At 48.5% G+C, this 23,779-nt stretch overlaps 2 protein-coding genes across 4 annotated transcripts in view; both read left to right on the top strand.

Annotated features, from left to right (window-relative positions):
* Acsm1 (acyl-CoA synthetase medium chain family member 1) overlaps positions 1-18,924 on the top strand; it is a 45,537-nt gene extending 26,613 nt beyond the window's left edge. For 2 of the 3 annotated variants that reach the window (XM_047534060.1, XM_047534059.1), the window contains exons 4-14: positions 32-239; positions 1,750-1,890; positions 4,025-4,184; positions 6,502-6,581; positions 8,831-8,954; positions 10,473-10,553; positions 11,018-11,119; positions 14,913-15,040; positions 16,573-16,672; positions 17,753-17,872; positions 18,580-18,924. In XM_047534060.1, coding sequence (XP_047390016.1) covers positions 32-239; positions 1,750-1,890; positions 4,025-4,184; positions 6,502-6,581; positions 8,831-8,954; positions 10,473-10,553; positions 11,018-11,119; positions 14,913-15,040; positions 16,573-16,672; positions 17,753-17,872; positions 18,580-18,666 — 1,331 coding nt within the window. In that variant the 3' untranslated portion in view covers positions 18,667-18,924. Of the gene's footprint in view, positions 1-31; positions 240-1,749; positions 1,891-4,024; positions 4,185-6,501; positions 6,582-8,830; positions 8,955-10,472; positions 10,624-10,938; positions 11,120-14,912; positions 15,041-16,572; positions 16,673-17,752; positions 17,873-18,579 lie in introns of those variants that run through there. The other variant, XM_047534061.1, reaches the window with a different exon arrangement.
* A 3,268-nt stretch (positions 18,925-22,192) lies between these two features.
* Positions 22,193-22,974, top strand: LOC124970591 (insulin-induced gene 2 protein-like). Its single transcript, XM_047534062.1, has 2 exons — positions 22,193-22,374; positions 22,407-22,974. Exon 2 carries the CDS (start codon positions 22,487-22,489, stop codon positions 22,841-22,843), a length of 357 nt encoding a protein of 118 aa, XP_047390018.1. The 5' UTR covers positions 22,193-22,374; positions 22,407-22,486; the 3' UTR covers positions 22,844-22,974.
* Positions 22,975-23,779: the final 805 nt, after the last annotated feature.

Genomic DNA, 23,779 nt, shown 5'->3' with positions numbered 1-23,779 from the left:
ACCTGAAACAAGCAGCTCCTTCTTACCCCAGGCATCGTCTTCATGCCCGGGACCACCCAGTTGACAGACAAGGACATCATGTACCGACTACAAGAATCTAAAGCCAAGGCCATTGTGACAACAGATACCCTTGCTCCCAAGGTGGACTCTGTGGCTTCTGAGTGCCCCGCTCTGAAAACCAAGCTCCTGGTATCTGATCACAGCTGTGAAGGTTGGTTGGACTTTCGATCACTGATCAGGTGAGTTTCTGGTCTGATAAATACGGGTTCTGAACGTGGCACGGTGGGGGAAGTCCATCCACTCCCAAGAGCTGGCAGACAAGCAGCCAGAGGTCGGAAGCTCACAAGGTTAGATGCCAGAAACTTTCTCTTGCGGCTAACTTAGTTATTTGCTATGTGATCCTGGGTTAGTGCTTCCCCTCTCTGGGTCTTGGTTACTTTATGTGTAAAATAAGTAAATTAAATTCCACATTCCTCTCATTAAAATACGCTCAGCCTGGATATATATAAAGGAGAGCTATAAAGAAAGAGGACTATTGTGTTACATATTCCTTGCAGATAGGGGATAGAAAAATCTTACTTTTAAATAAAAATGCATATGTGAAGAAGTTTAATGAAAGATTAAAGTGGATTTTTGTAAGGTGAAACTTAAAACTTTAAAACAAATCAAAATGCTTTTTCTGTTAGGCCTGAGGCTTCAAGAGCAAACCCTGAATCTGCCAGGGACTGGGGGCCTATAGGGACACCTTCCAGGAGACGAAGGGAAGAGGTGGGAATAGGAAAGACTCCTTTCTTTCCCTCCAACTCTGATTCTGCAAGCACTAAGGCTATTCATGCTGGGTTTGTGTTCTTGGAGAAACACCTTGGTTTCTAAGACTTTTTATTTCAACCACAAAAGGCAAACATTTCAGCAGTGTAACAGGTTATGCTGAAGTCAGAGAATTAATGAAAATTAAGAAAACGCTTGGAAAATCACTCCAATTGGCCAGAGGCAGGAAGGTGTCATTTCTCGGTAAGACCAGCAGAGCCAGGGTCTCCTCCAGGGTTGAGATCATTAGCAGTTTTCCGTGAGCTCTGCAGGAAGCTGCCATCTACAGTCCTGGTTGCCAGGAGCCTCTCAGCCAGGAGGGCCTGGGAGTCACGGCAGACTGAGGAGCCGCGGATTCCACCTGCCAGCTCCTGCCCATCCAGCCAGGGACGGCACAGGGCCTTCCACTCTCCGCTCCCCGCTCTCTCTCCCTACTCCTCAACACCAGGGTCGTGGGGTTCCATTCCCACCAAGCTAGTCTGTGTGACCACAAGCTGAGCAGTGCGGCTAAGAGGCAGACTACAGCTCAGACTGTCTGGGTTGGAACCTCGGCTCTGCCACTTGCTGGCTCTGTCTTCCGGCAAGTTCCTTATCTGCAGAGTGGGCATCCTGAGGGCAGGGCTCCCCCAGGGGTCTCCTGGGGACTGAGAGGGCGCCTGTCTGCCAATCGCTCAGAGCATTTCCTGGAACAGAGCGAATACTACTGAAGTGTTCACTAATTTTCTTAAATCCCCTATATTTTCTCCATCCACCCCAAATTCCGAGTTTCCCTGTCCCTGTCACCCATACAGTCACTTAATGACTGACACTGGCGGGTCCGTTTCTCCCCAGGGTTGCACATCCCAGTTTCCTGAGTCCATGCTTCATGCTGCGTCTTTTTTTCCCCAGAAGATGGGAAAGGCAAGCTTGCCTTCTCTCCTCTCATCCTGAATCTCTTTGCAGGTCGGCATCCCCGAACCACACCTGTGTCAAGTCAAAGACTTCGGATCCAATGGTCATCTTCTTCACCAGTGGGACCACGGGGCTCCCCAAGATGGCGAAGCACAACCATGGACTAGCCCTACGGTCCTGCCTCTCCTCCAGGTAGGAAGAGGGCACAGCTCAGAGGCTGGGTCCCAGGTCTGTGCCAGCTGTGTGCCATGTGCAGGGTGAGCCTTGGGCTCTCTATCTGCCCCTCCATCCTGTGTCCCCATCTGCCCTCCGCTTCAGACCTCTGAGGGTCCCAGAGGTGGAGTCCTGGAATCCCGAATGTTGACGGAGACTCAGAATAATGAAGGAGACCCTTTGGGGTCCTACCTGAGCTCCTTCACAGGAGCTGTGGAGGAGATGTGGTGGAGGCAGCAGGCATTCTGCAGGCCACAGAAATGACAGGCCATCTTGTCCCTGAAAACAGCTCCACAGTTTGGTGGGGAAAAGAGAAGGTTCTGGCAGGGTTACTTGAGGCCAGAGGGCCCCTCCTCTTCTCTCTTTGGGGTAACTTGAACTTGGGGTTTCCCAATCATGAAAGACTTGGGAAGAAAATACCTGAACTGAGCCTCACCAAGTCACTGCCCCTGACCTTGAACCAGGAATGCACAGAACTGAAGCTCTAGCCTGGGGTTAATCATTCAGTCCAGTTTTAAGCTGAGCCTGTCCCGCCCACCTCTCCTCCTCTGCAGTTAGTAGCGCTCGGATCAGAACACACTCGACCTGTTTTCTGACTCATCCACCAGGACAAGAGGCAGCGATGGCTTCTTGTGGGCAGGGGGCGTTAGTGCTAATGGTAGCAACTGAGCACCAAGACCCCAGGAGGGGACAGAAGGGAAGGCTGTCGGTGCATTTGGACTAATACGTGCAACCACAGAGAGAGGAAAAGCGTTCTCAGGATTACATGATGAAATCTATAGAAAGCACATTCATGAGTGGCAGAGACCTGAGAGTAGCGCTGGGCTGCAGGACAAGGACCGATGGGAAGAGCTGGGAACCCAGCAAGGCCCAGGTTGGGCAGGCCTTGGGGCCTCAGGTAGAGTCTGGGCCTCAGGAGGAGGCAGACAATAGGCAGGTGCTGACCGGACTTTAGGGAGGGAGAGATGTGATGGGATTTGTATTTTGAAGAAGCCTCTGTTGCTGCAGGACAGAGGAGGGGGTGGAAGGGAGGTGGGGAGGACCAGGTACCACCTCTTAGAATAGGCCAGAGAGGAGAGTGGCCTGGACCAGGGGCCATGGTTGCCACGAGGTTAATACCCTGGCAATTTCAGGAGACAGAGTGGGCAGGCCCTGCTGGCTACTGTGCGAAAGAAGGGTGGGGTCAAGGTCGGCCTCCTGATTTGGGCTTGGACTCTGATGCTGTTCACTGAAGTAGAGGTCACTGGAGGAGAATGAGTTCAGAAGAGGCCCGAGAGATCAGGGTCTCTGGACTTGGGGAGCCTGAGACACACCCCAGAAGAGGTGCTCAATGGGAAGCTGAGCTGAAGCTGAGAAGAGAGGCCCCCTCGCTCTGGATTTCCCTGGGGGCAGCACACTCCTGAGAGGGGCAGGAGGAGGACCTGTGGGTGGTCATCAAAGCCCCTCCCTGGTAACAGAAAAGCTCCTAAAGCCACAGCCTGCTCAGGGGAGTGTTGAGCTTTCTCCAGGACCTGTGCACACAGAGTCTGGCAGGTGCAGGAGGGCAGAGAGGTGACAACCCTTCCCACTGCAGTTACTGCCATTTGGCTAATTGCTTCCTGTCCCTTGCCAAGGGGATGTGCTCTTTGGGTCTCTTCTCCCTCTCCCATTCTATGCCCCTTTGCAAATGACAGAAAGCCCAACCCATTCCCTTTTAACCAAAGAGTGAAGAAGAGGATTTATGGGCCCCACACATAGCTGGATAGACTCCGGATTGGGGTTCCCTCCGTCCCTCGACTGTTTCTGCTTTGCTGATGCTGTCCTCAGAAAGGCTCAGGTCTTATTGCTGAAAACTGCCTTCCACCATCGGCTGGTGGCAACCGATTCAGATCCAGGGAAAGAGCCACAGACTTCCTCCTGGCTCTCCTAGCAAGGGCCTTAAGGATCATTAGCACTGCACTAGTTTGGGTAGCGTGTGACTGGGTGGTCCACGTTGGGGACCGTGGTGGGGTGCCTGGAGCCCCATCTCACGCACTCAGTGAGAGGGAGATTCCCCAGCTGAAAAGCAGACACCCCAGCCCTTGATCACACCCCGTGCTGCTGGCACAGCTGAGCCCCTGCATTTTGGAGTTAGCAGGAAAGTGTTGCAGCTGAAGACCTCTGATGTCATGTGGTGCATGTCAGACCCAGGCTGGATCCTGGCTGTCGTGGGGTGCCTGTTTGAACCGTGGGCAGCAGGGTCTACGCTTTTCATCCACCACCTGCCCCAGATCGACCCCAAGGTCATTGTACAGGTAAGAAGACCAACCTTCCGGTATCAAACTCCAGAAGAAACCCATGTTTCCAGGTCAAAATCTGGACTCTGCTCAGAAATACTAAGCAAAGTTCATGGTCATAAGAGAACCCTGGTTCTGGGATCCTCACAGGGTGGAGCACTGAACCAGAGTCACTAGGTCAGATTGACATCAAAATGTAACCTGGGGCTGGGTGCTGTGGGAATCCCAGTGGCTCGGGAGGCTGAGGCAGGAGGATCATGAGTTCCAACCAGCCTCAGAAACAGTGAGGCACCAAGCAAATCGGTGAGACCCTGTCTCTAAATAAAATACAAAAAATGGTTGAGGATGTGGCTCAGTGGGTGAGTGCCACTGAGTTCAAACCCTGGGACTCCCTTGGCACCAAAAAAATGTAGACTGGACGATAACCCTTATCTGGGCCATTTCCCAGACCTGTGGATGAGATGTTATGAATATAAGACCCCAGAATATACTTTTTGAGAAATTAAAGCAACCACTATCAGCCCACGTCTCCTGATCCTGGATCCTGGCTTTGCCGGGACCAGGTAGCTGGTGTGAGTGTGTGAGTGTGTGTGTGTGTGTGTGTTGCTACTCGTCATAATAAAATGTCTGAAAAGAAGTGCTTGTAATTGGCAGATCTAATTTCTTATCCCAACTATGAATTAATGGGCAAGTTAATCATCATCCAGGCCCCAGTGCATTATCTGTAAGTTGGGGTTTTATGGATATCACTTCATAAAATCATCAGGGATATTAGTGAGATGATACTGGCAGTGTGTCCTGGGTTTAACCCTGAGGTTGGCACATAGAAAAAAATCTAAGTGAAAGCCTTCAGTGATGACATTTGAAGCCACCTGCCTGAGCTCCCTCCATGTGTGGCCCTTCATCAAAAAGTGCTCTTTGCATATGCCTGCACACCGGTCCCTCCATCCAGGGCCAGGCCTGTCCCTCTGCCTTCCATGATCCTCCCCTCCACACAGGGCTGCAGATTCTGCTCCATCCCCTATTGCCCTCTGAGGGGCCTCTGTCTACTCCTTCTTCACCAGAAAGCCTTTCCCCCTGAGGTTTATCCTCTCACTTTCCTGAGCCCCCTCCCTCAGTCCATGCACACGGTCAGCAGCCCCCTCCTAGGACACCTTCCCTTGACTTGATGGTGCTACACCTTGGATCAGTCCCCTCGTCCTCGCCGGACACCAGCTTCAACATAGAATGTCCTCTGCTTACTGCAGCCGCCTCTGCTCGCCAGGCTCACTCCTGACCTGCGTCCTCCAAGTCCCGCCCCCGCCTCCTTCTGAGCAGTCTCCTTCGCCTCCCTTTCTTCAGCGAGCACGGCTGTGCCCCTGGTTCTGCAAACTGCACCTGGGGGTCTAGTCTTCTCTCCAGGCTCGTTCTCCACTCGTCCCCGCTGGTCCATCAAGTTCAGCTGATGGCCCTTCCAGCACCTCTGCCTGCACTTCTCGAGCCTCACACCATCCCCACAAGACATCTGCCTCTGCCTGCCATCACTGTCTGCTGCTGTTTGCACCCACAACTTAGAGCTGCACAAGCCACCCTGACCACCAGGCCTGAGTTCTCTTCTGCCAGTGGAAGTTTGATTCATGGAACAGGATTTAAATTCAGAGCAGGCAGCATCTGAAACCCGCATCCTCTTTTCTTGGCTGTGGCTCACTCTCTGAGCCCATCTCCACTCTGATCCGAAGCTCTCACAATCCCCCTCCCTAATGAATCATGGCGAATATCGGGTCCTTTAGAGCCCACATAATTCTGTTCCAACCAATCTCAGTCTTCCAAAACTGACCTCTGACTCCTCTCCTCTGGTCTAAGGAAGTGACGTCACTCGACTTGGCGGAAGCATTTCTTGGGCTCCTGAGACTGATTCCTGGTAGTCCTCCCATCTCCATGAGCTTTCCCACTTCTCTGCCTGCAGACACCTGCCCACTTGCTACTGTCCCTCCTGAGTGCCACCTCCTCCATCAAGGTCTGGCCACCCAACCACAAGGACTATTTTCCTCACTCTGTTCTTATAGGACTCCTCCAAGTCTGTTATGACATCTGCCAACTTCTGCCTTACCATTCAGTTCCTGCTTTCTTTTCTCTGTTAGTATCTGCTCTGTAATAGCTGGGATGTTACCTCACTCATTCTGTACCCCTCTGACAGCACCTGACAGGTGCCCTTTATGAAATTCATGCCCAATGCACACATATTGAAAGAATTACTGAATAAGTGGGCTCTCTAGAGGGGAGATCAGAACTGAAGTGATCATACTGGGTGATACTTTAACTGTAAAAATAAATTTCCTTCCTTCTCGTTTTCCAGATGTTGTTCAAATACCCCATCACCCAATTCCTGGCTGCACCAGGCATTTATCGAATGATTCTACAGGAGAAATTTGCCAAGTATGTAGAAGTAGTTGGTGACAATGATCTTTGAGTAGGATTTTTTTAAGAAATCTGATGTGTCATGTCATGGAAGATTTTCCTTTGATTCTGGGAAGACTGTGTATATGTGTGTGTGTGTGTGTGTGTGTGTGTGTGGGTGGGTGGGTGGGTGTGGGTGTGCGTGTGTGTGTGTGCGCGCGTGTGTGTTGCGATGTTGGCAGTGAGAATAATCAATCAGCCTTACTTAAATTAAAGCATGACCCAAAGACTCAAGAAAAGTGCTCAGTAGCTTTGCACCTGTGTGGGTTTACTCAAATGTATTTTGTATGAAATGACAAACATTCAGAAAGCTTGCACAAGATGGAAAATCTGCAGATGAATCAACTGCTGAAAGGAAAATGCAGAGGAGTACTCACCTAAATCACAAAAATAGAACATTGCCAGCAACCCAGAGGCATCCATCTGCCTCCTCCTCTCCCCTAAAGAAAACCACTGTCTAAATCTGCATGGCCTTCCCTTCCTTTCCTTTACAGTTTAAATGCTAAGGCAATATTCCATTTTCCATGCTTTTGAACTTCATGTCTATAATTTTACATTATTCTCTGATACCTTGCTTCTTACTTCAGGATTGTTTCTAAGAGGTGTCTGTGTGGTCATGTGGTTGTAGTTAATTTTCATTGCTGTGTAATATCCCATTTTATGAAAATACCACAATTTTTTTTTATATCAGTCCTACCATTAGTGGAGATGTGGGTAGTTTTCACATAGGGGTTCTTGAAAATCAGTGCTCAATGAACTCTGGCACATGCACCCTGGTACATAGAACCATGCAATTCTGAAGAGTTTTTCTTGGAGAATTAGCAGGTCACACTGACGATACACATTACCATACTATTTAACAAAATATTAAACCAACCTATACTCCCAAGAAATCTAGGAGAGTTTCCATTGTTCTACATCCTCGCCAACACTAGTTATTATCAAAGTTACTTTAGCCAATATGCAAAGTAACTCTTCTATGAAGGAATGCAAAGCACTCTTCTATGCAATTTTATTTTTGCATATCCCTGTATTTGATGGTTAATTTTTAGCTAACTGGAAATCTGCAGTGTGAACCCGAGGGGCATTTGTCTATCTTTTAGACTCTGAAATTGAAATGGATATTTCAAAAATGATAGTTAACATATTCTGGACATGAGAGTTAAATTGTCAAGGAGCTTACTGACGACCCTTCTAAAGCTAGCTGAATTACACTTGACTTTATTCATCAAGCCTTGGTCCACCTGAATTGTTTCACTGAATTTCAAAGCTCATGCATATCAGTTAATTTTTGCAACATTCCTCAGGCCCGGGCCTTTGTTCAAAGTCAATACCATTTCATCAGTGCAAAATGAACCACTCCACCTAAAACTCTGCTCACTTCTGTCCCTTGGGCAAAGCCCCAGAGGAGGAAGACTCTCAGTGGAGAGGCCCGGTTCCTCTCTGCCCGTGGTGTCAGGGGAGGGAATGAGAGTGGAGAGTGGTGCAGATGCTCCACCTTCACCCCCAGGAGCTGGCCGGGCACCACCCACGCCAGGTGGGGCAGCCTCAATCACTTCCCCCTTTTTCTTTGGGGAATCCAGTCCTTATTGGGCGATTGTCCTTGTATGCTTTGGAGAACTTCATGGGGAAGGAGAGGTCACATCTCACGATGAGCCTTCACATCAGACGTTTCTGTTCCCTCTCAAAGTCCCTGTCTCTGAGCTTCTGCTTTTCCTTCTGTTTCCTGTGATCCTTCTGTCTCTTCTACACTCAGCCCAATCTTACCCAAGGCCCTAAGCAAATCATGTCCAACCCGGACTTCCATTTCCCACCTAGAAATAAAAAACCCTTCAGTCAGGAAACCCAGCCCTCGCTGAAGACAGCAAGGTGTCCTCTCCCCCTAGCGCGTCCCTCGGGTCATGTCCACACCCGCAGCTGCATGGAATGCTTCCCTAAAGTGAATTCCAGTGAACGCAGCTTCCTCCTCCCCAAGTGCAAACTGAATCTGAATTTCCCTGATTAAGCAGGAGCTCAGGACCAGCCACCCATCTCATGTCAGGAGAGTTCTCAGGGGCTGACAGGAAGGGAGAGACCTCCACTTGGCCTTGACCTCACTACAAGGACCAGAGGCTGAACAGGAAAGTCAGGAAGTAGGAGGAGGGATGACCCAGGTGACACAGCTGTCACCTCCTAGGGCCCTGGGCCTGGGGCAGCGTGTTCAAGCTGACTCTGCTGCCTTCCGCTAGCCTCAGGTTCCCCACCCTGGAGCACTGCAGTACTGGCGGGGAGGCCCTGCTGCCCGAGGAGCATGAGCAGTGGAGGCAGCGGACGGGCCTGTTGCTCCATGAGCTCTACGGACAGTCAGAAACGGTAGGCGGGCAGGGCCCCAGGGCCATTTGGGTGTGCTTGGCCACTGAGCTTTGGAGGCTGCCGGTGCTACGGAGTGTCAGGCTCAGGCCCCGCTGAGTGCCCAGCGTTGCTCAGAGCCAACAGGAGGCTCCAGGGTTCAAAGCTACTTTGCCTCGAGTCAATTGACAGAGGATCGTTCACAGCTGAAAACACATCGAGGGACCACCATGCTGCAAACTGATGGGCCAAGCCTTAGAAAGGGATCTAAGGACATTTGTCCCTGTGCCTGTGTTGATCAGCTCAGGAACCCAGGAGGGCGGTGGGTTAGGAGGGCCTCTCCACCAACATGGAGACCACCGCCAGGAGGTCCTGCCAACTCCACCATCTGTCCCTTCCCAGGTGGCCACATGCAGAGGCAGGGGGAGCCGACTCCAGGTCCTCTTTGCGTGGTTAGGGTGACACAGCTTTGTGGAAAGCTACATGTGTGGATGAGGGACTGGAGACTCTGTGTAGACTAAGCACAAACACACTGGGTGTGAGCCTCGTGTGTCACTGGGCACCCACCAGTGGGTGGGATCATTTGTGGTTTTGTGCAACCTTGGCCCTCCAAGGCTTCATCAGTGACAGTGGGGGTGGCTGCCCCTCTTCTGTCACATTCCTGATCCAATCCTGATGCTGCATGAACCCGTTATCCCTCCAGCTAACGGAGAGATGACTCCATCTCAGGCCCTGTGACAAACTGGAAAACCAGGTTCCTTCCTACCAATTCAACGTATCTGTCTGACTCTTTTTTCTTTCCTCTTGGAAGGAAAAAATTACTTGATCGGTTGTTTCCCAAACCTAAAAAGGAAATACTAAGACTCTGGGCCTGAAGAGTAGCTCACAGCTTCTGCCTGGACATGGGGAGGGTGAGAGAGGACGACAGGCTTCGTCCACGACCTCAGTCCCTTTGCATCCAGCGTTGGCCACAATAGCTGGTGGCTCTTCCTCCCAGCACTGCCCCCACCCACACAGCGGGTCCACACAGCTGCAGTGCGGGCAGTGCCAGGCTGTGGAGAAAGAGCTTCCCTCCTCTGCCAGGAGCTCAGCCCCAGGCGCGGGTCCCAGCCCTGCCCAGGACAGGCTTCAGGACCATGCCCCTGGCCTTCCACCATCTGAGTCTGTCTCCCCCCTCAGGAATGGCCATCGTAATGGCCGGCTTGCCAGACTGCAATTGGGTGAAGGGAGTGTGCCCAGCGCTGGTCACAGTTCCCAGCCCCAGCACAGGCTCACCCCTTTGCTTCTCTCTTGACCCCTCACTGGCCACTGTCAACCTCACACCTAGGACAGAGCCAGTCCATGCCGGGGTCGCTGAGCAGAGTCTGGTCAGAGCCCTGAGCACGGAGTCTGGACTCCTGACTTCCCGACAAGGGCTCCTTGTGCAGCATTGATTGGCATCTGTGCAGGCGGGCGGGGGCCTGGGCCGTGTTGTGTGAATTCTGCTGCTTTGTGACTGGCCTGGCCTCTTCAGCTGTCCTCAGTCCTCTCTCTTGTGAACAGGGATTGACTTGCGGAGTCTCCCGGGGAATGAGCATCAAGCTGGGCTCCATGGGGAAGGCCATCTCGCCCTTCGACATCCAGGTCTGGTCCTCAGGTCTCTGGCAGGGCACAGTGAGGTCCCAGCTGGCGTTGGACCCTTGTGTGACAGCAGGTGGCAGAACCAACCCTGCTTCCCTGCCCGGTGTCCCCTCCCCATCTCTGTTTCCGTTCCATTTCCCATGGAGGCTTCAGTTGAGAGCTGCACTAACGCAGTCCCGACTGGCAGCCGGAGGCCTCACTTAGCCCTCCGGGGATTGTGGAGGCTTTTCCCACCAAGTGGTGCCAAAGACACATGGCTGGTGTGGAATACATAGTACCCTGCACTCGGACTCCACAGTTGCTCATTTCAAAGACTCTGAAAGTCGTATTCTATGTTCTGACACGGTTCCTCCATCACTATCCCCACTTTTTTCTTGGTGTCCCATAGACGAGCCAGGCAATACTCAGGTAGGGCACACGGGCTGGGCGAGTCCCGCTTGGTGGGATTCACAGGCTTCTTGCTCCAGATCATCGACGACAAGGGCAACACCCTGCCCCCCAACACGGAAGGAAACATCGGCATCAGGATGAAGCCCACCCGACCCACAGGCCTCTTCATCTGCTACGAGGTAATGGGACGTCGGGTACCCTGCCGGAACTCTGCCTCCTGAGCTTCTTCAGATCATCCTCTGTTTGCTCCCTCTTGATGAAGTCCCTTTAAATGACCACCAAGGCACCCAGTGCATTGCCACATCTCCTGGCCCTAACCCATCTGAGGCTCAAGGGGTAATGGCTGGGGCGAAGGAAGACTTGGTTCAGAACCACCAGTCATGTGACGCCCCACAAGTCCCTTTAGCCCTGTTCATTTTTTTCCCATCCTTTTTGCTTCTCAGACTTGATTTGTTTCCAGTTACTCTATTCCCAGTTCCCTGATTTTTTCTTGTGCCTTCTCTATGATGCTATGACATCTTCTAGTGGATTCTTTACTTCAGTTATTATACTTTTGAGCTCCTGAATTTCTCTTTTGGAAAGCAAAATCTTATCATTTCTCTCTCTTTTGATATTTTCATGCATATATCATTTTGCTGACTTCCTTTGATTCCTGCCTGTTTTACCCCCTTTGTTCTTTAAGCATATTTAAAATATTTAAGTTATCTACCTAGTAAAGACAATGGCGTGGGTGTCAGAGACAGTTTCTGTCCATTAACTTTATTCTTCCGGGTGAGCCATGTTTTCCTGCTTCTTTGTATGCCTGCGACTTTGTTCTTGCTGATGGTGGTGTTCAAAATTGGACCTGTCCTTGTTTTAGTGTGTTAATTCTAAATAACTCTGAAAATCATATTCTCTTTCTTCCCTACTGCTTTTTGCTGGATTCTGGTTAAACTAAGCCATCCCCTTGCATCAGCCCTCCAGGTATCAACCAGACAAATTAGGACATAAAAGTTCCCAAATAAGATCTGTTCTGCCCGTTGCAGTTGTAGGGGGAGAGAGAGGAGGAAACTGGGAACAGGCGTGGCAAGACTATGACTTCCGTGCTTGAGCAGGGGAGGGGCCATTGTAGTAAAAATGCCTCCAGCTTTTCTACCATTTTGAAGATGGTTTTTCCTTGACCAGAAACTGCTCAGTTGTTGTATATCTTTGACTATCTTCTAGAGCAACTACGAAGTCAGTTCAGACAGTTTCTGGGTTTCTTTTGGGTGGTTGGTTTGCTATTTGATGCTTCTGTGGAAGAACGAGAACTTGCATCTTCTCCTCTGCCATTTTCCCCTCTACCTTGTTGAAAAAGTAGCCAGGGTTAACAACCCCCTTGAGGGTCTTCAAGGACCCTGTCAACCTGCAGGAGGTAAATGTGGACTCTACCCATCTTTATGTGGCAGGTGAACTATTTTCTCCGGGCACTCAGAAGCCTTTCTTTTCTCCAAGGAAGGATTAGCTAGAGTTCACCTCCAAGAAACCCAGGTCCAAAGGGAGGGAAGAATTCCTTCCATGGATGTGTAAGGTCATCTTCTAGGTGTTAGGCTCAAGCACTACCTGAGAAGAAGGACACCAGAAAAGCTCATTCCCTTCAGGAAGGACCTGTCCTTCAGAGTGCATTGACCAGAGTATCAAAATAGAGTTCACTGCTCTGGACCTCTGTTCACTCCAGGGGTCTGTGAACGGGAGTGAATATTACCCTCAATGCAGTGTTTCCCAAGTTTCATTCATTTTTGTCCACATTCACTATTTTTTTGTTAACTATGTTTTTATCTACTTTCCATGTCCTCAAATGCATTATTTCACTTTAAAAATTTTTTAAACAATTGGTCTAGTATTGTAAGTGGAAAACAGTATAGCTTGAAAATCAGAAGGCCATTATAACTATAATTAAATATTTTTAAAGAAATTATCTTAAATTTTAGATGAATCCTGTTTTCTGGTTAAAACTCTGATCCCAAAGCTTACCTTGCTCTTGGTGTTTTCAGAACTTCTAAAAACATGTCAACTGCAAACCAAGAATCTCCTTGATAAAATCACAACAGTTGGAAGTGAATTCAAAAAGGACAAGCTCTCCTGGTTTTGCAATGTTTTCTCAAGTATCTCTTAAAATCATCTGGTGTCCCACAAGAGGGATTGCTCATGGATCAAGTGACTAAGCTATGAAGCAAGAACTAAATTCAAATATCATCCCTTTCCTTCATGTGTTGGTTGATTTTGAGCAAGTTACTGTGCCATTCTGAGTATCAGTTTCTTTTTCTATAAAATAAGCTTCAAAAAAAATTCTGACCTCACACAAAATCACATATACAAATGTTTGTAGCAGGTTTATTCATAATAGTCCCCAACTAAAACAACGTAGATACCCTCAGTGGGTGAATAGCTAAACAAACATTGAGGTACATTTGTAGTGTGGAATACTATTCAGCAATTTTAAAAAATCAAACTATCAATGAACACAGCAATGTGGATGAATTTTCAGAGAATTATACTGAGGGGAAAAGGCAATCCCAAATTGTTACATACTGTGAGACCACTAATAGAATATTCTAGAAACAACACTGATGGAACTGGGGGACAGTCTGTCAAGTGAATTAACCCAAGGACAGAAAGATAAATACCACGTGTTCTCTCTCACATGCGGAAGCTTAAAACCTTGATCTTCTAGAAGTAGAGAGTAGAATAATGTCACTGGAGGATAGAAAGGGGAGAAGGGATGGAGAAGAGAGGGAGTTTGGATAAAAGGTACAAAAACAGTGAGGAGGAATGAGTCTAGGGTCCTACAGCACACTAGGGTGACTATAGCTACAACAATCTAGTATGTATTTTTTAAAGAACAAAAAGAGAGGAGTTCAAAATTCCTCAACACACACAAAAAATGAAAATGTTTAAGGAGTTAGGAATGCTAATTATCCTGATTTGATCATCATTACTTATTGTGTTCACGCACTGACTCTTCCCAATAACATGTACAATTATCCTATGTCAATTTAAAACAACAAGGAACAGGGTAGTGTTGCCAAGGGGGTAGAGATGGGGAGAGAGGAGGGAGAGGGACTGGCAAGGAGGTGAATGTGGCAGTAGAAAGCCACCTGAGTTGTTCTGCTGGTGAAGGGATGGTGGGTACACAGACCCATGCATGTAGCCAAATTACATGACTAAATATACTCACAGACCACACACACCAAGGACTAGAAGAACTAGAAGAAATCAGAATGAGATCTGTGGATTCTATCAATGTCGGTATCCTTAATGGAACACTGAAAAATATTTGTTTTCTTTTTAATTTTGAACATAATACTGAAATTTTAATCAATTTTATTTGCAACTGCAATTGTAATAAATAATGATATTTGACTTTTTGGTGGTTCATGTATAATCACATGTGGGTACATAGCTGTAGGTATGAAAAATAGTTTTGCAAGGTGTTACCATGGGGGGACTAGATAAGGGGTACACAGGATCTCCTTGTCATGTTTCTTGAAACTGTATGCAGATCTACAATTATCTGCCAAGGAAAAGTTGACTTAAAAATATTACCCTTCTAGGGTGTCTGTGAGGATCACATGGAAAAGTATTGGGGAAGAAAATTCATGCAGTGAATGTTTATTGGCCCCTCTCATCTGTCCTGGCACTGTGTGGATGCTATCAAGCAGGAAATAAAATAGACAGCATCCCCACAGTAAGGGAAATTTTATTCCAACAGAGTGCCACAGAAAAGTGAGCTATTGTTTCTACACACGTCTTTAAAATCTGCCTAATCATGTCCACTCATGGAGTAGCGACAGCGCTGAATTCTTGCATATGGTGAAAACAGACTCAAAGGCTTTACAGAATTTGCCCAGGTACCAGGGAGAACCAGAAATCAAACCCAGATCTGAACCGGAGGCTCCAGCTGATCATCTCTCACCTCATGGACCTCACAGATGGGATCTGTTCTCTCTGCAGAACAAACCAGAGAAGACGGCGGAGGTGGAGTGTGGGGACTTTTACAACACCAGGGACAGAGCAATCATGGATGCCGAGGGCTACCTCTGGTTCCTGGGCAGGGACGATGACGTCATCAATGCCTCTGGGTAGGTGTGGCTCACCCTGTGCTGGCTCCTGTCACCCTCGCTCGTCTCCTGGGATCTACCGCCTGTCTGACCCTTCCTCCATGCCTTGATGATGGGACTCAGGGTCTAATCTGGCAGAGCCATGTCCAGCCTGCCCTGATCCCTGGTACCTGTGCACTTCCCCCTGTGTCCAGAAAAGTCAATCAAAACAAAGTTCAAGAAGTTCTGGAAGGGATTAAGACATCACAGAATTTACAGGGGGTGGTGGGATTGGGAAGGAAGACTATTTGGGTCCCCCTGGCCTAGGGGAGCTTCTTTTATGTCTGTGTTCCACTCACGGGGTACAGCTTATCAGAGAGAAATGTGGTAATGATAAGAAGAAGAACTAACCCTTGGGAAGCACTTACCATGTCTCCCCACCACTTTATGGAACCCATCTCAGGGCGAGTGGGAGATGGGGTTACCATCCCTGTGCCCCTGATGGGGAAAATTGGTCACTGAACAGTGAAGAAATTGGCCTCCAGTCTCAAATGTCATAAATGGTAGGATCCAGATGCAAACCGAGGCAGCCTGAGGCTGAACCTTAACTCCTACCTGATTTCGAGAACAAAACATATTACACAACTTTCCTTGAATATTTCAGAGAAACTGAGATTTTTTTTTTTAGTGGACACCTAATAATTGTACGTATTTATTGGATACAAGGTGATGATTTGATACACAGATGCCATAAGAATAATGCAATCGGATCATTAGCACGCACATCACCTCCTGCGTTCACCATTTCTTTGTGCTGAGCGCATTCAGACGTCCCTTCTATTTTGAGATGTGCATTATTGTTAACAATCGTCACCCTGCTGTGAAATAGAAATATAACCTTCTTCTTATAAGTTTCTAAAACATGTTGATATGTGTGTGCGCTGAGATTTGCTAAGAGTGCATTCTGAGTTCCTCCCCATACACAAGTACTGTATAAACCCACCACTGAGTGCCACGTAAGGTGACAGACGTGTTCATTTGTTTGACTGTAGTAATTTCACTATGTATATGTAAAGTATTTTATAAAACATGCTTATAAACACTTTAAATATATATATATTTATATATATATTTATTTATATATATATGTGTGTGTATATATATATATATGTGTGTATATATATATATATACATACATATAAGGTCACTAAAATAAAGCATGTCTATAGAGGCAGGAATAGGATGTGGAATTTGCTTGCAAATTGCAGACAAGAGTTCGAGGCTCCCAAACGACCTGCCCCAAGCATCCAGGCTCTGGAGGAGAAAGTTTCTCCCTCCCGCCCATCAGAGGCAGTGGGGCACCAAGTCCCAGGGCACAGCTGGGCTCCATACCTCCAGCACAGAATGCCCAAGCCTTCCCATTTAGGGCCCCACATACAGGCAGTTCACAAATCTTGGACTCCCCAGGACCGCTACACTCGGGGTCCAGGGGGAGATGCGACCCTCCAAAGTATCAGAGTGAAGATTTGGTTTGCCCCTGCCCTGGCATCTGCCCCCAACAATTGGTCCCGCAGGTACCGCATCGGGCCGTCAGAAGTGGAGAACGCCTTGACCCAGCATCCGGCGGTGGCGGAGTCCGCGGTGGTGGGCAGCCCGGACCCCAAGCGCGGGGAGGTGAGGAGGGCCCTGAATCGCGCATCTGTGCGGCCCTGGCATGGCAGTTCCGGGAAACCTAGGATAGAGAGAAGGCATATGGGGTCACCAGGTGGCACTGTGGCTTCAGCTGTGGTTCTGAAACAGCTGCTTCAAGTTGACCAAGAAGGCTAATGTTTAATGAACGTTTACTATGTGCCGAATCACTGCACTCTCGCAAAGCCAACATCTAAGGACTCTTACTGTATTCTCTATGTGGATAAGGGAAGAGAAGAGGTTAAGCAACTTGCCTGTCAATCAAACAGCTAATATGAGGTGGAGCCAGCCAGGCAGTGGTGGTCCATGCTGGTCATCCCAGCTACTGAGAAGGCTGAGGGAGAAGGATGACAAGCTCAAGGCCAACCTGGGCGAATTATGGACACGGTGCACAAAATACAAAACTAAAAAGGCCTGGGCTGGGGATGTAGCTTGGTAGTAGAGGGCACCTTGGTTTAATCCCCAGTACCTAAAACGACAGAGAGAGAGGGAAGGAGGAGCAGGAGGAGGAGGAAGGAGGAGGGAGGAGGGAGAAAGAAGGGAGAAGGGAGATCCAGAAGAAGACTCCAAGCAACCTGCCTCCAAAGCATGCAATGATTGGTTCAGCAAGTATCTCTTGAACATCTTCCTTACACAAAATCTTGTGTGATGAACTGGGACAAAATTACTAAGGTAAAAGTAAATCATTAGCAACTATTAAATCCCACGGAGTTCCAGCACAGAACTCCATGATGAAGATTATAAAGGGAGTGATAACAAATATAAATAGACCATTTCTATGTGTGACCTCATGGGTCTTTACAGAAATCCTATGAGGAATGAAGCTTTATTGTCCCCATTTCCCAGAGAAGGAAAATGAGTTTAAGAGAGGCTGGGGTTTCACAAGGGATGAAATAGAAATAGGAAGGACGGGGAGTTGAACCCGGGTCCCTCCTTTTCCTGTGCTCTTAACCTCAATGGGCTCAGCCATCAACTCACCTTTCCATTCATTCAATGAACACTTACTTTTAAACCTCTCTACGTAATAGGTGACCCTCATCTGAAACCCCTTGTCCCATTCTGCAGGTGGTGAAGGCGTTTATTGTCCTGACCCAGGAGTTCCTGTCCCACGACAAGGACCAGCTCACCAAGGAGCTGCAGCAGCATGTGAAGTCGGTGACAGCTCCGTACAAGTACCCGAGGAAGGTGAGCCAGGGTGGAGGGATGGACCTGGTCCCCCCACGTCCCCAGGGTTCTGCTGCACCACATCTCCAGGGTGGCCCTGGAGTGGGGAGCTTAGGTAACCAACAGATTTCCCTCTACAAAGGACATTACCTGGGGTCACTCTGGGGTCACGAAGAGGCAGAGCTAGAAGTCAAACACCCGTGTGTCTGACAGCCAGTCTCGTGTTTCTATCATGAGTGTGACTGACAGCAGAATAGACGCTCTCCCCTGGTAGGATGAGGTGAGATGTCCCTGCAGGACGTAAGTGCCCCAGACCATGAAGTGCTGTACCAGTGAAGGTTTCTTTCTTGCTCATGCTGTATGTCCCCCGTAGATCTCCTGGGACCTCTGCCCCACATCCACTCACCCTGGGGCTGAGTTAAAGGAGCAGCCGCCACCTGGATACCTGCCAGGTGCTGTAAGAGATGGACGATAGGGAGCCATTGGTTCCAGACTCTCTGCCCAGATGAGACCCACTTCGCTTCCACCCACAGTTCATAAGCAAATAGTCACAAGGCTACATCCAGCTTCAGGGAGTTAGGGGAAGGAATCTGCCATGCTCGGGGACCCCACTGAGGTCACCATGTGGTTTCCTCCTGTACGGGGACCGTGGAGGTGAAAGGAGGGCCATGGGGAATTGGCGAGATGCTGCAGCAGACTCAGGATGGATTTGCCTTCTTCTCAACCAGGTGGAGTTTGTCCCAGAGCTGCCCAAAACCATCACTGGCAAGATTAAACGGAATGATCTTCGGAAAAAGGAGTTTGGTGGGACGTAATCAGGGGAAAACCCAGAACCTGCCCTGTGACCTTAGGCAAATCCTGAGATAGCTCAGTTTCCTCAATGTGGTGGGGTTTGGAGGAGTGTAGAGAGGGTTGCTTTGGAGGGGTATCAGGAGGTCTGAGGCTCCAGTATTTCTGTTCCTCTGAGTTTGGTTGCTACCCTTCTTGGAAGTCCTCTGTTCTTCTGGGGGGCCAAGGCGAGCTCGAGGATTGGGGTTACAGGTAATAAAACACCAACATCAGTAGCAACAGCACCTTGGTGTTGTCCGTTTGTTGAGTGAATGAGCCTGTGCTAATGCCTTCCCTCCACCATCAGCCTCATCCCTAGTCTGGCACGTCCCATGGCCAGGTGCTCCCTCTTGGCACCAGCATCTTGGAAGGCTCCCAGCTCCATTCCATAGCAGGACACAGAGCCAGGAAGGAGACTCTGCCCAGACCCTGCCAAACGGGGAGCCCACAGGGAGTGTCCAGGGAGGTCAGCTCTGACTTGGCGCCCACCCCCACCTGCCACTCCATCCCCTACCACCACCCTTCAGTGGGTCCTCTGCCTTTTAGTCCCCGTAAGTGCTGAGGTTGCTTCTGTGTCCCAGCATAAACCCAAGGTTGCTGAGTGAGGGACCCAGTCTCTGAGGACCCAGGATTCCTACAGGGCTTCTCTAGAGCTGCCAGAGACCTACGACCCACAACCCAGACTTTCCTCCATAGACACCCAACAAAGCCCTTCCTTCCCAGGGATTCAGGAGGTCTGACTTCCAGATCATGATAGGGACTGCCACTCCTCTGCCAGGGATCAGGACTCCCTTCCTCATCCAAGAGTCCTCTCCAGACAACACCTCTTCTCCTTCTCACTATAATTCCCTCCAGGGTCCCAGATCCCTCTCCACCCCCTGGTCTGGACTCCTGTGCATGGGCCGTGTCCTTGGGTATGGAGAGCGGTGTCTTGGACCATGGTCTTTGACTGCCCCAGAGCTGTGGCTGAGCTTTGCCCTGGGAACTTTCTGTGCAAAGGTGCAGGAGGAGATTGCCCAGGAGATATGGTAATGCCCTGCCTGGAGGAGTTTTGTGCAAAGGGACAGAACAATAGCATCTTGACCTTGAGCTCAGACACCAGCTGCCAGGGATAGAGAATTCTGAGCATAACAAGATAACCACAACATCTTGCAAGCACTGCAAGCTTCAAGCCCAGGAGCTTTCCCACAAGTAACCTTTTGATGATAAAACTTACACAATAAAGGCGCTGTGCCAGCTCTGGGTCACTGTTCCTCCGTCAGAGGTCCGTCTCCCACCTGGTCCCAGCTTTCTCTTTGTAAATGTTTGTGTGTCTTTCTTAATCCCCCATCGCCCCTCACCGGTCTTTAGGGTCATGGTACTTGGGGTCTGATGTACAACCACCAGGGGGAGACCAGAGGCAGACAGGAACAGGGACAGAAGAGAACAGGTGGTGAAGAATTGCTGTTCCGCTCTCAGTCACCCCAGTTAGTCACCACTGGAAGGATCCCACCCACATCTGCTTTGATGTGAAGTCCACAGTGATACCTACTCTCAGGGGAACATACAGACACCTCCAGCAGAGACACGCTCACAGGACCAGCCACACCACAAAAACCCACACTACCAACTCTAAACTCACAGACACTGAAGTCCAGACCACCAGTGTCCACAGGCAGATCTGCGTGACCAGACACACACACTGCCACACCCCCATGCACAGGGCAACCAGAGAGGCCTGGCAGTTCATCATCTGCCCCCTGATCACCCACAGAATGTGGTGTTTCCTTGGTTCCAAACTGAGTGCTGGGCAGCTGTCACGTGCAGAGCATTGCCAGGGGGCCATGCCCAGGCCCTGAGAATTGCCAGGCTTGGGTGACCCTGGGGATGAGGACAAAGCCAGAATCAGGGTGTGATTGGAGCGGGAGGTGTTCCCTGGGGCTTAGCAGGGCTAGCGATCAGGAGAGGAAGAAAGAAGTGCCCCCAGGACCCTGCCCAGCACCACAGTGGGCTGACATCCTCTGCTCCACATCAGGATGCCATGGGGAATATGAGATGATGTCAGCCTCACAGTGACCAACGACTTGGGTGGCAGGTGGAGGAGCTGGACTGCGGGCATGGCCCCTAGTCCACCTCTGCTCTGAGCAGGGCTTACCCACGCAGAGCTGGGCACCGGACCCCTTGTCTCTCTGGCGCCTCCCCAGCTGGGGTCTCGCCAACTCCTCATGCCCCCTTCCAAACCCAGGTCCCTCTGATACTCTGCTCTGCCTGACCATTCTGGACCCACGTCCCCACCTGTGCAAGGGAACTGGAGATGGCACCTCAGGGTCCCGGGAGACAATGACTGTAAAGTGAAGTGCTTGGCATGAGCAGTAAGGAGAACCATCCTTGCAATCGTGACTGTCTTTAATGACTGTGGGCCTTCCAAGGTGCCAGTTCTGGCAGGAAAGAGGCCCCTAACAATGCTCCCTGTGCACATGCCCAATATGTCACTTCCCTTGGTCCTTGTGAGAGCCTTTGCACCCAATCACCATCACTCTGATGTGCAGAAGGAAATCTGCCCGGGTCCCACAGCTGATCAGCAGCACAGCTAGTCTCCGGCCAAGGCACCTGACCAAGGTCTCCTGGCTGGGTCTCCAGGGGACAAAGAGTACATGGCAAGTTGACACTGGCTTTGGGCAGCTTCCTGGGCTGTAGGAATGGCCTTCCCTTTCAGGGCCCTGGACTCCACTCAGTTTCCCTTCCTTTCCTTTGTCCAGATTAAGTTACAATTTGGATGACCCTGGCACCCCACTGTGGATGTCCCCTGCCCCCACAGAGGCTGGGGTGTCTCCCCACCTCAGGGTTGTGCAGTTGACTTCAAACTTCCTGTGCTGATGCTCTACTTTTAAGCCAGTCCTAGGACTTTTCATGCAGATAGTAACATCTAAGAAAAATTTATCTCTTTGTATCATTACTCTGATTTTGTTTTCCTGGGTTTTTTAGGGTTTCTCGTGATTTCTTTATTGTTAAAATACATTGCTTAAAGGCTGAATGTTTTCTCAGATAAGCAAATGATGATACATAATGGGTTAAGGCAGGAGAATAAGAGAAGAAAAGAGTAGTTTTGGATGGTGTAAAGAGAAATGAGGTAGGGAAGGGGGCAGGGGTAGGAGAGATGGTGGACTGAGACAGACATCATTACCCTATGTACAGGCATAATTACACAAGTGGTGTGAATCTACGTTGCGTACAACCAGAGAAACGAAAAGTTGTACCCCATTTGTGTACAAGGAATTAAAATGCAGTGTGTAAAAATAAAAATAAATAAATTTTTTTAAAAAAGAGTTTTAAGGGGGGACGGGGGCAGGTCCCAGAAGATGGCAGAGGAGGGGGATTTCTGGTAGGTCGTGCTTTAGAACAAGATGTACTGTTGAAGCATTATCTGCTTTGATTCACAAACAGTTGAGCTTTTCAACTGGGACACCCCCTCCACCCTCACAGCTTACTGAACTTATGAAACCATGGCGGAAGGAGAGACGGAGTTACCTGCATCCAAAAATTGTGGCCCATATATTTCATCTGTCACTAGCCAGAGTGTGAACTTGATGATTCGAGGAGTAGTCCTATTTTTTTATTGGAGTATTTCTTGCATTAGTGTTAAATTTGCTTCAGATTCAGAGAAATGTGACGCTCTTTCCACCCGATGTGATTGCAAGCATCTTTTCTTCTGCATGGTGGGTACCACCTTGCTGTGGCACAGCTTTAGCTGTGATTGGGTTATTATACCCCTGCATTGACAGGCATCTAGGAGAACCACATAAATTTAAAAGAGAGTGGTCCAGTGTAATGCAGTGTGTAGCTGTCTTTGTTGGTATAAATCATGCCAGCGCTAAAGTGGATTTTGATAACAACATACAGTTGTCTCTCACACTGGCTGCACTATCCATTGGACTGTGGTGGACTTTTGATAGATCTAGAAGTGGTTTTGGCCTTGGAGTAGGAATTGCTTTCTTGGCAACTGTGGTCACTCAACTGCTAGTCTATAATGGTGTTTATCAATATATATCTCCAGATTTTCTGTATGTTTGTTCTTGGTTATCATGTATTTTTTTTTTTGCTGGAGGCATAACAATGGGAAATATTGGTCGACAACTTGCAATGTATGAATGTAAAGTTATTGCAGAAAAATCTCATCAAGAATGAAGATGGCAAAAATATATCTTTTTGTACAGAAAAACAAGAAGAGGGCATGTAAATGATAGATATATCAACAAACTAAGGACTATAAAATTGCCAGGATGCAATTTTTTCCTTGATCAGTGTGTATAGATAATCCACACATGCGTTATTGCTGCAATCTGTGATTGCTTCATCTGTAAATCAGTTGCAAACCTTTATGTATTTGACTTAAATAACTGTAAGATGTATGTGTATTACATTTTAAAATATGTTGATTCATAGATGGAATTTTTAAATTAATTTTTAAACATACCATACATTGTATCACAATGTAGATGTGCCAAAATATTCTCTTATTGTCACAAAAAGTATAGGGATGCTTTGAACAATTTATAAATTTAGTGAAATAAAATATAAGAGGAGAGCCAAAAAACAAACAAAAAGCAAATGGGAAGCTAGTGTTTTCTCTTTCACCTGCTATTGTGCCTTTTTATTTTTTAATCACAGCAGTATGAGTTATGCATGCCCCAATGTGTGTGGTTAGTTTCTATTTTCATGCTGTTTCAGGGAATTTTGAGTATTTTAATAAATCTGATTTCAGTGAACTTCCATAGAATGATTTCAAACCTGCATCACTGGAGAGAACCCAGAGTAATTTTCTGTTTTAACAGATTTTGCTGGAGGTATATGTGATGAGCAGGTGAGGTTATCAGCTCATGTTGAGTCTAAATTTGGAAGAATGTATGTAATTAAAATTTAGAAAATTTAACTAGAATAAGTAAATGTTTGGGGACTACAAAATGACCTTCTGCAGTGCCCACAAGGTGTAAAGTGATATTAGCTGTCATTTGCATTACATAATCTCACTGCTTTTGCACAAGCAACATATTAGAAACTCCAAATAAATCAAAATGAGGTTTCTCATTCTTTTGGGTTCTGTACCATATTGGGTTCTATAAA

Source organism: Sciurus carolinensis, chromosome 18, assembly GCF_902686445.1.
Source record: "Sciurus carolinensis chromosome 18, mSciCar1.2, whole genome shotgun sequence".
Classification (NCBI taxonomy): Eukaryota; Metazoa; Chordata; class Mammalia; order Rodentia; family Sciuridae; genus Sciurus; species Sciurus carolinensis.
This window is presented reverse-complemented; position numbering and strand designations above follow the sequence as displayed.